At 55.1% G+C, this 15,436-nt stretch overlaps 1 protein-coding gene across 14 annotated transcripts in view; it reads right to left on the bottom strand.

Annotated features, from left to right (window-relative positions):
- Window positions 1–15,436, bottom strand: part of GRIN1 (glutamate ionotropic receptor NMDA type subunit 1) — a 74,995-nt gene that overhangs the window by 12,390 nt on the left and 47,169 nt on the right. For all 14 annotated transcript variants that reach the window (XR_005222520.2, XR_005222522.2, XR_005222521.2 and 11 more), the window contains 8 exons: window positions 14,555–14,682; window positions 14,158–14,322; window positions 10,900–11,018; window positions 9,809–9,921; window positions 7,559–7,707; window positions 6,237–6,394; window positions 5,097–5,258; window positions 1,474–1,583 (listed from right to left, as the gene is read on the bottom strand). Coding sequence is in view for 8 of the 14 variants with exons in the window: in XM_037879566.2 (XP_037735494.1) it covers window positions 1,474–1,583; window positions 5,097–5,258; window positions 6,237–6,394; window positions 7,559–7,707; window positions 9,809–9,921; window positions 10,900–11,018; window positions 14,158–14,322; window positions 14,555–14,682 (1,104 nt within the window). In the remaining 6 variants the exon portion in view is untranslated. The remainder of the gene's footprint in view (window positions 1–1,473; window positions 1,584–5,096; window positions 5,259–6,236; window positions 6,395–7,558; window positions 7,708–9,808; window positions 9,922–10,899; window positions 11,019–14,157; window positions 14,323–14,554; window positions 14,683–15,436) is intronic.

Genomic DNA, 15,436 nt, shown 5'->3' with positions numbered 1-15,436 from the left:
ACACAGAGGACAATGGAAACAGCATCATGATACTTCATTTCCCTTGTAGAATTACAATAACCCTTTGCACGGCAATAGCTTCTTGCAGCCAGGGATTCTGCCCCCAGACATGCCCCAGGGCGGAGCACAGCAGAAGGCGAATATTGCAGAGCCTTTCCATGAGGATTCGTTTGTATTTTTTACCGTAGTTGCTTCAGCTATGTTGACACCCTTTTTGCACTCACTTCCTGGGAATATCCTCGCAGTGACTTTACCAGGAGAGATGTTCATGGAAAGAGGAAATTTGAAGGGAATACTGCAGAATATTAACGGAAAGCTAATTCTGAGTTTGGATTATTATTATTGGTTGTATCACTGTAGCACCCAGAGGCTGCAATCAGGGACAAGGGCTATACAAACAACTGACAGATACCAGCCACCCCAAAGTGTTCACAGGGATACACTGGAAGCCTGACTCTTGGAGTTTAAAGCTCTGTGTCTACTCGGGGTGGGGGGGTGGGGAAGGAATGTGCGTAGTGAGGCTGCACATGGTGCCCCTTGCCCATGGTGACCACTTTGGTGGCCAAAACTATGGGCCGGGAGCAGGGGAAATGAATTCAAGAGGGATGGGACAGTGGAGGTGTGGCCATATTGAGTCTCAAGTTGGGGCAGGAGAAGGGAGGGAGGAGATGGAAGAGACTGGTTTCTTTCTGGGCAGTTCTCACACTTGCTTTGGGAACTCTGACCAGTGATGCATACGGTCAGCACAGCTTGGACCCCAAACACCCCACAGAAAGCACTGGGGAAGGAGCCACTGATGCAGCACTTCTGGTGGGACTTCCTGGGTGATTCCCTGTAGGGTGAGGATGTCTGAGAAGACTGCCATCTGTTTGCAGACAATTTGCAAACAGGAGACATGGCAAAACTAATTGAAGAAATTATTCCTTACCAATTACTGCCCCCACCCTCAGTAGGTATCATTCTCCCCATTTTCCAGGGGGAGAAACTGAGGTGAAGCAACTTGTCCGAAGTCACACAGTGAGTCTGGGGCCCTGCACCCCAGCCTCCTGCTCTAGCCACTAGACATGCTGCCTTCCTTACATTCTTGGCCTGTGATGCTCGGCTTGTTTTCTCCTATCCTGGTTCCCTTGAGGCTCTAGCTGGGATGCTGGTCTCTGCCTTGGGGACTGGCTGTTCTTTCACTTTGGCTTGGCTGGAGGAGCGGGCGGTGAGTCATGTTCAGAGAGGGTGACATTTAAAATCACAGGCATGAGAATGGGGCCTCAAAGGGGAAGATCAGGGGGTGCATGGGCCTTTCAGAGCCATTTCCGATCCACCAGTGGGAACAGGACACTGCTCAACACAGCAGACTCCCAGACCACAGGGAAGCGCAGACCCAGAAGTGGAGTTTAGACCTCAGGAGAGCTCGGAGGGCTACAGTGAAGGAAAGCAGGTTAACAAGCCAATGGGAAGAAAGAGGTTTGCAGAACAAACCTGCCATATTTTCAAAGGTGAGTGTTGCTGGGGCATTGCTACGGGAATCACACTCCTGATACCTCACCCAAGTCTTGTCCAAATCCTCCATGAAGCCGTTCTCATGGGATCTGAAAGCACAAGGAGACAATACAGAGCATTCGCTGGAGACCATCGCCTGGCTCAATGGGAGCTCACGCTTACACTATGGGAGCAGGGGAATGTCAGAAACACCAGCCTGTCGCATTCACCTGCCCACATCATCCTCACTCTCTTCACTGCCCCTTAGGCTAGAGGCCAGAAAGAGCTATTCTGCGCTTGCTCTTGGCAGGCTGTGCTAAAAGGGGTGTGATGTGTGTGCAGATGGGCGGAGGAGCACACGATGGCTCCAGGCAGAGGACTGTGTGTGCATTACACAGCGTGCATGTAGCTTCTATTTACGTGTCAGGTGCATACATAGTCCTGCCTGCAGTAACCCTGTGCACGAGCAGTGTGTGCGTGGGGCTGTTACACTGGGTGTGCAACATGCATTTGTGAAGCATCTGGGGTGCAGTTAGTGCCCCTGCCCGTCATTACGCAATCCTGGAAGGTGTGTTTCCAAAGGCAGCGTTCAGGGGCTGTTGGGAGATTAAATCCACCTGTCAGGTAATGCACAAGTAAAGCAAACCCCTCAAAGTGCCGCTCAGAAATGCAAGTGCAGAGCTGCCCTCACAGGCTCCGTGTCCATCGGCTCTCACCCTCCAGAACCAATGGGCTCAGTTCATGAGAGAAAAGCTCTGTTCCCCGAGCTCAGAGAGGCCCAGGCTAAGCAGCGCATGGCAGCTGACGGGGAACCAGGGGAGTCTGCACAGAGTGGGTCGACTAGCTGCTAGGAGATTATAATAACTAAAATCCAGGAAACCCTGTATCGTCAGCTTCTAGAAGGTCAGAGCCTAACATCGCCTGGTCCCCAGTCAGAGCCAATCCCGTGTAACTATGGAGATAGGGGACTGGAGACCGGCGGAAGGTTTGACAGTGTGCTGAAGAGCGCAGGGGAGTGAGTACGTGCCCTGTGGCCAAGTGGCATGTGTCTGCACCCAGAATCAGCAGCTCATGGCGCTCAGCGCTCCAGGGCAGCGTCCCGAGGCCAGACTTGCTGAACTGGAGTAGCAGAGAGGGCCAGCATATGGGGTCATCATGGAGCTGGCCCACCTCAGCGCTGAGTTCCCTGGTCCTCCCATGGAGGCAGCCAGCTCTGTGCTGGAAGTACAGGGAGGTGGACAGGAGGGACACCCCCACCAGATGGGACCCACCTTCCAACAGAGGCAGAAAGGACTGAGGAGGGTGCTCCAGGGGATGGGGTTACCGGGCTGGGGGGGGGAGGGGGGCTGAAGGCAGCGAGTGTGGTCCAAAGACTGGCACACTGCCTAGCGTTGAAGGGACTGGAGTTCAATTCCCAACTGAAGCCTGCCATGTGCCCAGGGGCAAGTCCCCTCTCTCATTACATCCCAAGCCATGGGCCATCCCAATTTCTCTTCAGATGGGAGCTCGTCATTCTCTCTGCCTGTCTCTGAATCCTCTCTAATTCCGATGGGGTGCCCAGCACTGCACACAGAGTAGCGATGAGGCCTCACCACTGATTTATAAAAAGGCCTGGCAGGATTGTCTGTATTTTTCTCCCTCCGATTCCCTATGTATCCTAACAGCTTGTTGGCTTTCTCAACCACTGCTGCCCTCTGAGCAAAGGTCTCCATGCTGACGCCCACTCCCTATCCTGAGTTGATCCAGGTAATGTAGAGTCCTCTAAGAATAGTTCTAATTATTCTCTCCAAGGTGTTTACTTTGCATTTGTCAACACTGAGTTTCATCTGCCATCATTCTGCCCATCCCCAGCCTGTGGCTGGTCCCTCTGAAGTTCTCACAGTCGTCTCTGGTCTTGACTAACCTAAATCATTTTGTCTCACCTGTCAGTTTTGTCACCTCCCTGCTCGCTCCCTTTCCCACACCCATTGATAAATGTATTAAACCACTCTGGGCCTAAAACATCTGGCTCCCTGCTGTTAACCTTCTACTAACACATGAAAACTATTTATTCCTACCCTTGTTTTCCTGTTTCTTAGCCAGTTTTTGATCCATGGCAATACTTGACCTCTTACCCCATATGCAAGGAAGTCCTTTTTGCACAAAGCACAATTAGTCTGAGGAGCTGATTGCCACGGGTTATCGTTAATACCGAGTGTTTAGCAAGATTGAACAAGGGACTGGACATTTCTATGGACAACAAGAATACCCAGAATGATAAGAGTAACTATTAAAAGAATAAACAGTGGCTTTTGCAGTGCTATGCACTCACCTGCTTCAGAGCAAAAGCCAGCCTCTAACTATTGGAGACTAGGAGGAAAACTTCCCCGAGGGCAGGTTATCCACATCTGCCTACTGCAGAGTTTCTTGCACCTTCCTCTGAAGCATCTGGCACTGGCAACTGTCAGAGACTGGACGCCGGGCTAGATGGACCTCAGGTCTGATGTACATGGACCATGCCTACGTTCCTGTGCTTTCTAACTACTGCAGCCACAAACTCATGCAGGATGTGAAAGTTGAGCTGGGTTACATATTATATATTTCACTAACCCTGAACTGATGGAGGAATATTATAGGCACACATCTGCACTGCTCCTTATCAACACTTCTAACATATGAGTCGTGGGTACTGGTGCTGCTGTACATGGGAGACAGAGCCCAGCTGAGCTCTCAGAGCCTATGGGGCGTCACAGTGCTGCCAACTAGGAAAAAAACCTTGCGAGTTACATACTGAGCCCACGTCGGTCAGAGAGACGGTGGACATGGAGGCAGAGTGCCCCAAAGCCTTCCATTGTCTAAGAGCTGGAAAAAAGAGTCAATCCCCCCACCTTATGAAGGGGTAATTCTGAGGAGTCTTCATAGAATATCAGGGTTGGAAGGGACCTCAGTAGGTCATCTAGTCCAACCCCCTGCTCAAAGCAGGACCAATCCCCAATTTTTGCCCCATATCCCTAAATGGCCCCCTCAAGGATTGAACTCACAACCCTGGGTTTAGCAGGCCAAAGCTCAAACCACTGAGCTATCCCTCCCCCGAAAATTCACTCTGGTTCACCCAGAGACATGGAAACCAGGCACCCTAAGGCTTTGCAGCAAACCAACATAGCCCCAGGAGGTCCCACTGAGATTTGAACTCAGATCGCAGGATTCAGAGGTCTGAGTGCTGACCATTACACCATGGGACCTGCTTGTGTTTTCTTTAAAAATAATCTCAGCATTCAGGAAAAAAATCTTAGCATTTTCCTCTGATAAACTTCCCCTTGGAGCTGAGCCCCTGGGAACCCAGTCTCAGCCAGATGGGAACTTTCACCTCCAAGTTGCCAGGGAACAGACATGGCTTATCCTGTGGAATCAGGCTCAAAGTGCCTCTGACTCCATAGCTGGCATCTCTAGCACTGCTTGGGCTAGGTCCACAGTCCTGCTGGTTGGGGAGCATTAGGCAGGTGATAGCAACAGCTCAGCAGAGGTCTCCTGAGCCCCTGGATGGAATGTGGCTACTCTAACCCCTGCACACATACGGCTGATCGTGCTCTCGCACATGCAATGTATGGAGAACTCAGAGTGCTCCTTGAGAGCTGTGTACAGACTTGAGGATGGCCAGGGAGACGTTCTGCTTCCATGGGCTGTCTTTGCGCATCCCAATCCCAAAGCCAGAGCGGAAGAAAAGCTCCCCTGTTGTCACCAGGTCACACTTCTGGGAGGCTTCGAACTCCAGCACTGCTGAGTCCCAGATGAAGGCATGGAGCTTGCTAATGCAGCATGGAGAAAGGAGAAGCCAGGTCAGTGTGGCAGCATGGACTGGCTTGTCTTAACTTACTACAGCTGCATGATCTGCAGAGAGTGTTAACAGTTATCAGCTCTAATATAACCATCAGGCAAGGCCAATATAGTCTCTTAAAGGGAAGCAGCAGCACCCATTCTGATCCATGCAGCAGCCCTGTTTTGAAGGGCAGAAGCACTTTCAGAGCCATAATGCACTGCACCATGAATGCAAAATGGGGTTTACACAGCACTTGACATTTCTCAGCCCCTTGTAGAGACGCCATCTCATGGTCCACAGTGGAACGGCAGGTCTCAGCCCTGCTTTCTGCGCAGTAGGGAGAGACCCTTTCCAGTCTGTATCCCACGACCCTACCACCCCCCAAAAGCACCACCCAGAGAAGCTTTACACCTTTCTGTGCTTGCCCCAAGTATCATACCCGTTCCCCATGCCCCTGTCCCCTATAGCACTAGCATATCCAGGTATCATACCCCCCATCCCCTGCCCCCTATAGCATTAGCACAGTCCTGTGGACAGCTGAATGGCCCTGCTTCGCTCATAACCGGTAGCCCTCTGGCATAGGGACCAGCCCCACCCCGCTCCCATTCCCCTCAGAATTAGTAGATTTAACCCCACCCAGCCCCAGTGAAGCCTTGTGCCGATATCTGGCCCCCATCCAGCCCAGCCTGGGCACAGAACAGCACCTCAGACGCCTTCTCTTCATGCCAGGTCACCAGATCCCAGCCCACAGCCAGCCAGGACATCGTCTCCTCGGAAGCGCCCCCGCGTGGCCTGCAGCACTGGCAGGCTGGGCTTGGCCCCACCCGCTGCGCCAGGCCCTACGCCCTGACCAACAACGAGAGCTGCAGCCCTTCACACTCAGCGAGCCTGGGGGGCGGCAGCGCGGTCCCTGCAGGCCCCACAGCCCGGTCTGCCGCAGTTAGGCAGGACTCAGCCCCTCTCCTACCTGTCCCTGACAGCCTGGATGGCTTCGGCAGCGCTCTCGTAGTTGTGTTTCTCCATGTGCCGGTACATGGTGCTCAGCTCCACCTGCCGCCGGAAGTAAATGTCCACCGAGCTCTGCTTCACCGTGGCGTAGATGAACTTATCGGAGGGGTTCCGCAGCTGCAAGGCAAGGCAGAGCCCGGCTGTGAGGGCTGCGCAGGGCCAGCAGTCACAGTGAGCTGGGCGGGGGCCATTCATGCTCTCCGTGCCCTCCCACCTCACCCCTGCATGTCCAGCTGCCGGCCCTCACTCGCTTGTCCGAACTGCTCCCTTCTCTGGTGAACCAGGGCCGGGCACCTGACTCCCTTTGAAAATCCTGGCCCGCATCGACAGTGCCCCTGAACTCTCATGGGGGGCCCTGTCTCTTGTGTGTCTGGCTTGTCTGATTTCAGCCGTCAGCTCTCCAGAGCAGGAAATGGGACTTAGCTAGGTTTGCAAAATGCATGAGAATCTGCCCTGCCACAGCAATGATTTAATTAATTACAATTAGTACATCATTAATCGTTTCCTATTAGCTAAGTTCCCTAAGCACTGACAATGACAGCACCTTGATTTGTGCTGTTTCTGGACAAGATTCCCTGTTCGGTGGGTCGGCCGGCCATTCTCTATCACCACGCCATGTAAGCGCCTGCACCAGTATTTAACAGAACCGGAGTGGAATCGATGTTGGGCTCTATTCTCCTGCCTTTGTGCGGAACACGAGCTGACAGCTTTGGGGGGCTCTGGGGGCCCTTCACAATTTTGGAACCCCTTCCCCCCAGCACTGATTCTTATCCCTCGTGTTTTCACAATGCTGGGGCTGGGGTTGTGCCTGCTTGTAAAACAGGTGCTGCCAAGAGTTCCCTCTCACCCCTCCTGCCCAAGCCTGCAGGCCTTACATCTCACTTCTCCTTGGTATTGGGTCCTGCCCCCTCTAGCACATCAGAAAACAGCAGGAAGAGCAGATGGGCAGGGGGACTCTGGCACCGTCTCAGGTGAGGGGAGCCAGCAGCCTGGCCCTGGGCCTCTCTCTGTGCTCTTCATAGCAGTGTCTGGGGAGTGTCTGGGGAGCAGTGGGTCTGGGGAGGGACACAAGGGGAGCATTTCCTTGGCTGCTACGCCTCAGCTTAGAATCTTGAGCACTTGTGTTTGGGGCTCTCAGGATTAACGGCGCCAGAGATCAAGCTACAGGCCCCGCTTCCCGGCCAGGAAATTCACATTAGACCATCGTATGTTTCCGCATTTACCCTGCCTCAGTGACGCACGACACACACAAACCCTCTCAGAAAGACACACGCTAATTACCCTGGGGTCGTTAATGCCTGTGATTCTCTCTTCAGGTCTGTCTAACACCAGGAAGGCAGCCAGGTTGGCAGTGTAGGAAGCCACAATGATCATAGCAAAGCCAGCCCACACCATGCCAAGGATACGAGCAGAGAAACTCCGGGGAGCACCTGAGGGGGGAAAGGAGAAAGAGTTGGGAGCAAAGACGCAGCTCCATATGTGTCAGCAAGGAGAGACCGTCCAGAGCAGACAGGTACCCGGCGGGACACCATGGATCTGATACCCAGGGATGGAAAACAATCCCCCTTGCCTTGTCCGAACTACCACTGTCCGACCCGTCTCCTGAGGCTCTCAGCCACAGGGCATTATGGGAGTCACATGGCTGACTCCATGCACCATTCTGGGAATGTCAGGGCACTGGTGCAAAGGGAGCACACAGGTCCATTTTGCTGTATTTCTTCCCAGTACAGAGCCCCACACTTCCCCTTTGCCAGGGAGGCAAATAGCTCCACCCTGGAAATGATTGTCCTTGGTCAGCAGTGCCTCCAGACAGACAGGTCAGCTCTTGCCCGAGTGGAGAATGGGCATTGCTGGTCAGTGACATGGTGAGACATGGTGGGACCGTGTCCCAGCCCACGTAGAAGAGAAACCGTTTGTCTTGGTGTGACAGCAGGTCCTTCTTCAGGAGCTGCTTACACAGCAGAGGGAATTAGTGGCTAAGGGGGGCCAGGCCAATGCTTGAGTGGGAGGCCCCAGGGAACAGTGGGTGCTGGAGGAAGAGGTGATGTGTCTACAGCAGGGGCACTCGTTCTTCTGAGTCAGCAGTGAGTCAGTGGTACAACTGGAAGTGCCATGTCCTCACCACATGGTACAACTGAAAGTGCCATGTCCTCACCACTGAAGATCCCCTGGCATGTTTTTGTACTAGGAGCAGGCATGTTAGGCTGGAATGCAATGACCATAAGAAAAGCCAGACTGGGTGAGACCAAAGGTCCATCCAGCCCAATATCCGGTCTCCCGACAGTGGCCCGTGCCAGGTGCACCAGAGGGAGTGAACAGAACAGGCGATCATCCCATGTCATCCACTCCCAGCTTCTGGCACTCAGAGATTTAGGGTACACCCAGAACATGGGGATGCATCCCTGATCACCTTGGCTAATAGCCATTGATGGACTTTCCGCCATGACCAAAGCTGTCATTTGACCAGGACATGGGCCGATCTAAATCCCACCTGCAGTTTCCACTGAAGCAGGTAACACTCTCACCCTATAGGGTGACATGCCTGCTGTGCTCCTGCCGGACCGTGGGATGGTGAGACCCTGGGCATGCTGCACATGGGAGCCCTGAGCCTTTACGGGATTATTAGCCTCCCATGTGAGAGGTTCCTTTGCCTGTCTCCGGCATGTTCATTGCAGAGAACAGTGCAGTGCGGTCAGGCTGCCCTCACGGACAGCCCCTCCCCTGGACATACACGGCTCTCCTGTTCCCCTTTGGAAGAGGTGCACTTCACAGGCTGGGCTGCTCAGGACCTCTCTCCTCAGCTGGCCAGCATGTAGGGAGCACTATCCCTGCCTGGGAAAGGTCTGAGCTCAAGAGAGCACCAGCTCTTCTTAAAGCCCCAATGCTCCCACAGGTGTGCTCTGATACATGTGGGCATCGAGCCCCCAGGACCAGTGCATTACAGCAGACTGCAGCATGTAAGCAGGGCCCAGCTGGTCTGGGAGCAGTTTGCCTCCACCCTGTCCCTCTGGGCGCCCTACTGGAGGGACTCCAAGAGCTCGTGAGAGCTGCTGCTGGTCAGAAGAGTTCATCAGCTCAGTTACACCTGCTCCGGGGTGGCTGCCTGGACACAGAGCAGCAGCCCTTTGATACAGCTTAACTCAAGGAGTACAGTTCCCTCTGGTCACAGAGCTCCCAGCCTGGACCTAGCAGAGGGCCCCTAGCTGAGGGGGGCTCAGCAGTGGGGCCAGGACCAGAGAGGGGGACACACCCAGGAAGGACTTGGTGCTGCCCCTCCCAGATGCTGCCACTCCGAAAGAGGGGAAGATGGATATGAAGCTCCCCCAGCACATTGGACTGGTATCTCGCTCAGATCTGAGATGAAGCAACTGGGCCCGCTACTCCAAGGGCCCTGATGTGTGCTAATGCCTTCTCAATTCATAGTATTTAAAGCAAGACGGGACCACTGTGATCATCTAGTCTCACCTCCTGTATACGACAGCCCAGTTAGGTTCCCTGAATTAACTCGCGTTGAACTCAAACAGGTCTTACCTTCTCCGATCCCAGAGTTCAGCAGCACTCCCCAGGAGAACCACATGGCCGAGGAGAGGGTCAGCGCGTCTTCCTCCTCTTCCTCACTGTTAACTTTGAACCGGCCGAACGGGCTGAAAAACAGGGCCAAGCGCTTTGCTGGCACACACAGCCCCAGTGCTGCCCAGCACGTCCCATTCCCATGGCTGCTCCCCAACGCCCCCACACCGGGGCCACACCCTGCAGCTGCCTTCAGCATCTCCGGCCCCACATGACTGCGCCCCATGGACGACAACCCCCTCCGGCAATGTCACACAACCATCTCCCACTTCCCAGGCTGGACAGGTCGCTCTTCCCACTCCCATCCACTGGCGTCCCACTGCCAGGGGCAGCCTCAGCATGGCCCCCTGTCCGCTTCCTGCAGCCACCCCCTGCTCCCTAGAGCTTCCCCCAGAGCAGTGGGGTTCCCATCACAGGCATGTCTGTGCTGATCTGATTTAGCTATTCATGCTGCTACGGCTCCAGCCTCTGGGCCCATGAAGAGAAAATCCTAAAAATAAAGATCGGCTCACAGCCCCTTGACCACTTGCAAGGTATGAATGGACTCGGCTCCCACATCAATTGTATGAGAGCCTGGTGCCCACTGGTACGGGCTGCCTGGGGAGGTGGGAGTCACACCGCATGAAGGGCTGGACACTTGGCCTCTTGGGGAAATAAGGGAAGAAAATTCCAGACTCCGCCGAGTCTGCCCTGGCCTGAAGCCCCCAGGTTTAACTCTAGGGGCTAGTGCTGGGGCATCGAGAGTGTCAGCCCAGTATCTGGGCCAAGAGCCAGGGTCCCACGGGTCCGGGAGCCAAGCCCTGGAGCTCCACGGCACTCAGAGTCACTCAGGAGCCAGTGCAGCCCGTGGAGCCTTGGTTTAGATGCTCCCGAGAGCTAACAGTGACAGCAGAGCACCGCGTTCTGCTCCAGCTCGCGCTCGCCAGCAGGCCTCGGGGGAGCCCCGTGTAGAGGTGTCAGTGACCCAGCTCGAGTCCCCTCCCTGTCCCCTCTCCACCCCGTTCTAAGTGCACCCCCCCACATGCGCCCACCCTCACCCAAAGGTCAGTTACCTGAACCGGTCTAAGAGATACAACATCACGGCCACGACATGCACTGAGAGTCCCACCAGCAGCCACAGCGTGCTCTGGAAAGGCTGCATGAACGAGTCGAGGGTGCTGCGGGGGATTTCCTAGCACAGAGGGAAGGAGCATTGGAACCTGGCAGGAAAGAGTCATTTAGGAAACCAAATCCCTGCCAATCTGCCGCTCTGCCAGCCCCCCGCATCCAGCCCTGCCTCCCCGCATCCTCTGCTTTGGATGGTCCATGTAGCTGGGGACAATACCGCTGCAATAGGAATGCAGCCCCCTTCGGGGGCAGACTGCGGGAACTGTCCCACACTGGCCCCAGAGGAAAGATTAGACATTCAAACAGGCCTCTGCATTGCTCCTGCTCCCAAATCAGAGAGCAGCCCTCAGCCGGGATGCTCGGAATGTAGTAGCCTCTCCCCACTCTGGAGCAAGAGGGAGCCAAAGACTTTATATGGGGTGGAGCAGGAGGGACCCAAGGCTTGGCCTGTTCCTGCAGGTGTGGGCTTGTAGTCACTACTTTAAAGGTGAGGCTCCAGAGACACTTTATTTTCATTCAGCCTCCAAGGGAGGTTTAGCCTCCACCCAACAAAGAGAGTCCAGGGGCCAGGTCCATTCTCCAGCCTGCAAGGGTTTAGTTTCCTTCTTAAAAGAGAGGATTCAAAGATCATGTTTGTGCAAAACCATTGGAAACTTTGCTTTTCCCTGGTGCCATCACTGGAGAGCAGGGAATGGGGGTGGGGGAATAACCTTGGGAGGGCAGGAGAGTTTGGGAGATGGACCTTCTCCTGGTCCAGAGGGATGTGGGGAGATGACATGTATATGTAGGGGCATTGCCAGCAGATCGAGGGACGTGATCGTTCCCCTCTATTCAACATTGGTGAGGCCTCATCTGGAGTACTGTGTCCAGTTTTGGGCCCCATACTACAAGAAGGATGTGGAAAAATTGGAGAGAGTCCAGCGAAGGGCAACAAAAATGATTAAGGGACTGGAACACATGACTTATGAGGAGAGGCTGAGGGAACTGGGATTGTTTAGTCTGCGGAAGAGAAGAATGAGGGGGGATTTGATAGCTGCTTTTAACTACTTGAAAGGGGGTTCCAAAGAGGATGGATCTAGACTGTTCTCAGTGGTAGCTGATGACAGAACAAGGAGTAATGGTCTCAAGTTGCAGTGGGGGAGATTTAGGTTGGATATTAGGAAAAACTTTTTCACGAGGAGGGTGGTGAAACACTGGAATGCGTTACCTAGGGAGGTGGTGGAATCTCCTTCCTTAGATATTTTTAAGGTCAGGCTTGACAAAGCCCTGGCTGGGATGATTTAGTTGGGGACTGGTCCTGCTTTGAGCAGGGGGTTGGACTAGATGACCTCCTGAGGTCCCTTCCAACCCTGATATTCTATGATTCTACGATTCTATGACCCGGCTCCATAGCCAATAAGACTGTCGTGGAGGGGTTCAGCTGCAGCATGGGGAGGCACGTGAGGTGGGCAGGGTTGCCAGGTGTCTGGCTGAACGCCTGGTTGAAAAGGGACCCTGGTGGCTCCAGTCAGCACCGCTGACTAGGCCGGTAAAAGTCTGGTTGGCGGTGCTGCAGGGCTAAGACAGGCTAGTTCCTACCTGTCCTGGGTCTGCGCTGCACCCTGGAAGCGGCCAGCAGGTCCAGCTTCTAGGCGAGGTGGGTCATGGGGCGCCACGTGCTGCCCCACCCTGAGCACCGGCTCTGCACTCCCACTGGCCGCGGTTCCCGGCCAATGGGAGCTGGGGGGCAGTGCCTATGGGCGAGAGCAGCGTGCGGAGCCTCCTGGCCCCCACACCTAGGAGCTGGACATGCTGGCCACTTATGGGGTGCAGCGCGGAGCCAGGACAGGCAGGGAGCCTGCCTTAGCCCTACTGCGCCGCTGACCAGGAGCTGCCTGAGGTAACCCCGCATGCCAGCCCTGAGCCCTAAACCCCCTGCCCCAGCCCTGAGCCCCTCCAAACCCAGTGCCCACTCCTGCACCGCAAACCCCTCATCCCCAGCCCAACCCAGAGCCCACACCTCCACCCCAGAGCCCTCACCCCCCGCCGCACCCCAACCCCCTGCCTCAACCCACAGCCCCCTCCCACACTCCGAATCCCTCGGCCCCACCCCCCCAGCCCAGATCTCCTTCCCGCACCCTGAACCCCTCATTTCTGGCCCCGCCACGGAGCCCGCACCTCCAGCCCAGAGCCTGTACTCCCTCCCACACCCCAACCCTCTGCCCCAGCCCAGAGCACCCTCCCGCACCCTGAACCCCTCATATCTGGCCCCACCCCGGAACCTGCACCCCCCGTTAGAATCCGCACCCCCTCCCGCACCCCAGCCCCTGCCCCAAGCCAGTGAAAACGAGTGAGGGTGAGGGAGAGCGAGCCACCGAGGGAGGGGGAATGTCGTGAGCGGGGGCGGGGCCTCAGGGAAAGGGCTGGGCTAGGGTGTTCAGTTTTTTCCAGTTAGAAAGTTGGCAACCCTAGGGGGGAAAGGAGGCTGAACAGGCCGGTGGTGGCACTCGTATTGCCAAAAGGCTACAACCCTTATGTTCATTCATTGCTTCGTAGTAAGTGACCCACCCAGTGCCCAGGGCACTGTACCAGCATACTTAATAAATCACCTGTAAAGACCAACCCGACTAACGACACAGCCGAAGCATGCATCTCACGCTCCAGCAAATAGAGGGAACAGGGAGGGGACGGGTTCTAATGACGGGGCCTAGAGTGACCGTAATGAAAACTACCTGCAGGGAAAATCTCCCGTTAGTGCTTAAAACTGGGAGAGGGACAGCAGAGGAGAGTCAGTCCCATGCACTGGAGTCACGGCCCCCGACCGTCCAACAGCGCTGAGCGCAAGGCTCCAGGAGGGGGTCTCACTCCCCTGTGGAGCTGGAGCCTGCACTGCTAAGGGCCTTGAAACCTGCGGGGCCAAGGACCCAGTATAAAATGCAGGGTTGGTGTATCATGGTTGCAGCCTGCCCAGTAAATGTGGGATGGACTAAAGAGCAGGGGCGGGTCTTGGGAGGCAGGAAGAGGGGCCTCGGATGGGGAGGAAGCAGCCTCGGGCAGGGATGGATGAGAGGCCTGGGGCAGGAAGAGAAGTGGGGCTGAGGTGGAGGTTTTGTCCAGAGGCACTTGTTAGCTGGGGCTGCCTGGGTGTGGGGAGGGAACCCACTGTCCGTCCCTGCCTGTCTCTGAGGGGCATGTCTGCTGGCACTAGCTGCACCCGCCCTTACCTTCTTCACCAGGATGGTGAGACCCTGGTACTTGAAGGGCTTGGAGAACTCGATGTACTGCGCACGCTCGTTATTGATGGTGAGGGGGGCTACGATCATGTCTGCCTGGCCGCTCAGGAGCTCCCCCATCATCCCGTTCCACTCCTTCTTATTGCTGTTATTGACCTGCAAGAGCCAGCAGCCAGGGTCAGCCCCACTCTGCTGCTGACCCCCAGGTGCTCGCCCGCCCAAGGCCCTGCGAACACCTCCACAGGCCGCATCAGCACATTCAACCTCTCCCGTTCGGGGCAGAGAGGGGGGCTTTGGCTGAGGCTCCTCCCAGCAACCCCAGCTGCGGCTGACAGCGGCCGATATACATTTCTCCTGCGTCAACACAAAGGGACTTGTCCAAACTCACCCGCTCCTGTGTGCCAAATTTACCATCAGCAACCAGGTGAACTTCGTAGGTGAAATTCATCACCCCGGCAAGTCTGATCAGCAGGTCGATGCAGAAGCCATAGCAGCACAGCGACACAGTGGGGCGTCCTGCAGAGGGGAGCAGGGATGAGGGCGGGTTATGCAGCACCACAAAGATTGCAGAGAATTCCTCCCATCAGCGCCTAACCCAGCAGAACCTAGTGAGCCCATGCGAAGGACTGGGAGACCCGGGGCTGCAAATTAGTGAGCTAACAAACAAGTTTGCTAACAGCGAAGAGAACGCATCCGCTCTGTGCCACGGGGCAGCTCTCATGTGTCGGAATAGTTCCAAGCGCTCCAGTAAATGCTCTGCCATGTATTTTGCAAGAGTGAAGAAGTCACAGCAATGAGACCTCCCTGCAGCCCTGTGCTCAGAAATGAGAAACACCCAGACATGGTTTACTTGTGATTTATGTGTGCAGTGAATTAGCAAGGTTATACAGGAAACCTATCAATGCCACTGAAATGCGTTCACCTCTGCGGTGGAATGCAGTGGATGTTTAGCAGCCCACAGCAACACTGCTCAGCAATTCAGGGTAGGAAATGGAGGAGAACACAGTGTTCAACTCAAGGAATTTAGGAAGACAAAGTAACTTTCCACATTGGAATTTACTGCCATGCGATATTTTACTATGGTATGGGGGAAGAGACAAAAATAAAGAGAGAACAAAGGAAGGAGACAGTGAGTAAGAGAGAGAAAGAGGCATGAGGCGAGTCAGAGAGAAGGGAAGAAAGGAGAAGACGAGAGGAATGCAGAAAGAGGAGAGACCAGCATGGAGGCTGTATCTCTGTGTGCAGGGGCATCTGAGATTCCCAACACCCA

Source organism: Chelonia mydas, chromosome 16 (assembly GCF_015237465.2).
Source record: "Chelonia mydas isolate rCheMyd1 chromosome 16, rCheMyd1.pri.v2, whole genome shotgun sequence".
Taxonomy (NCBI): Eukaryota; Metazoa; Chordata; order Testudines; family Cheloniidae; genus Chelonia; species Chelonia mydas.
This window is presented reverse-complemented; position numbering and strand designations above follow the sequence as displayed.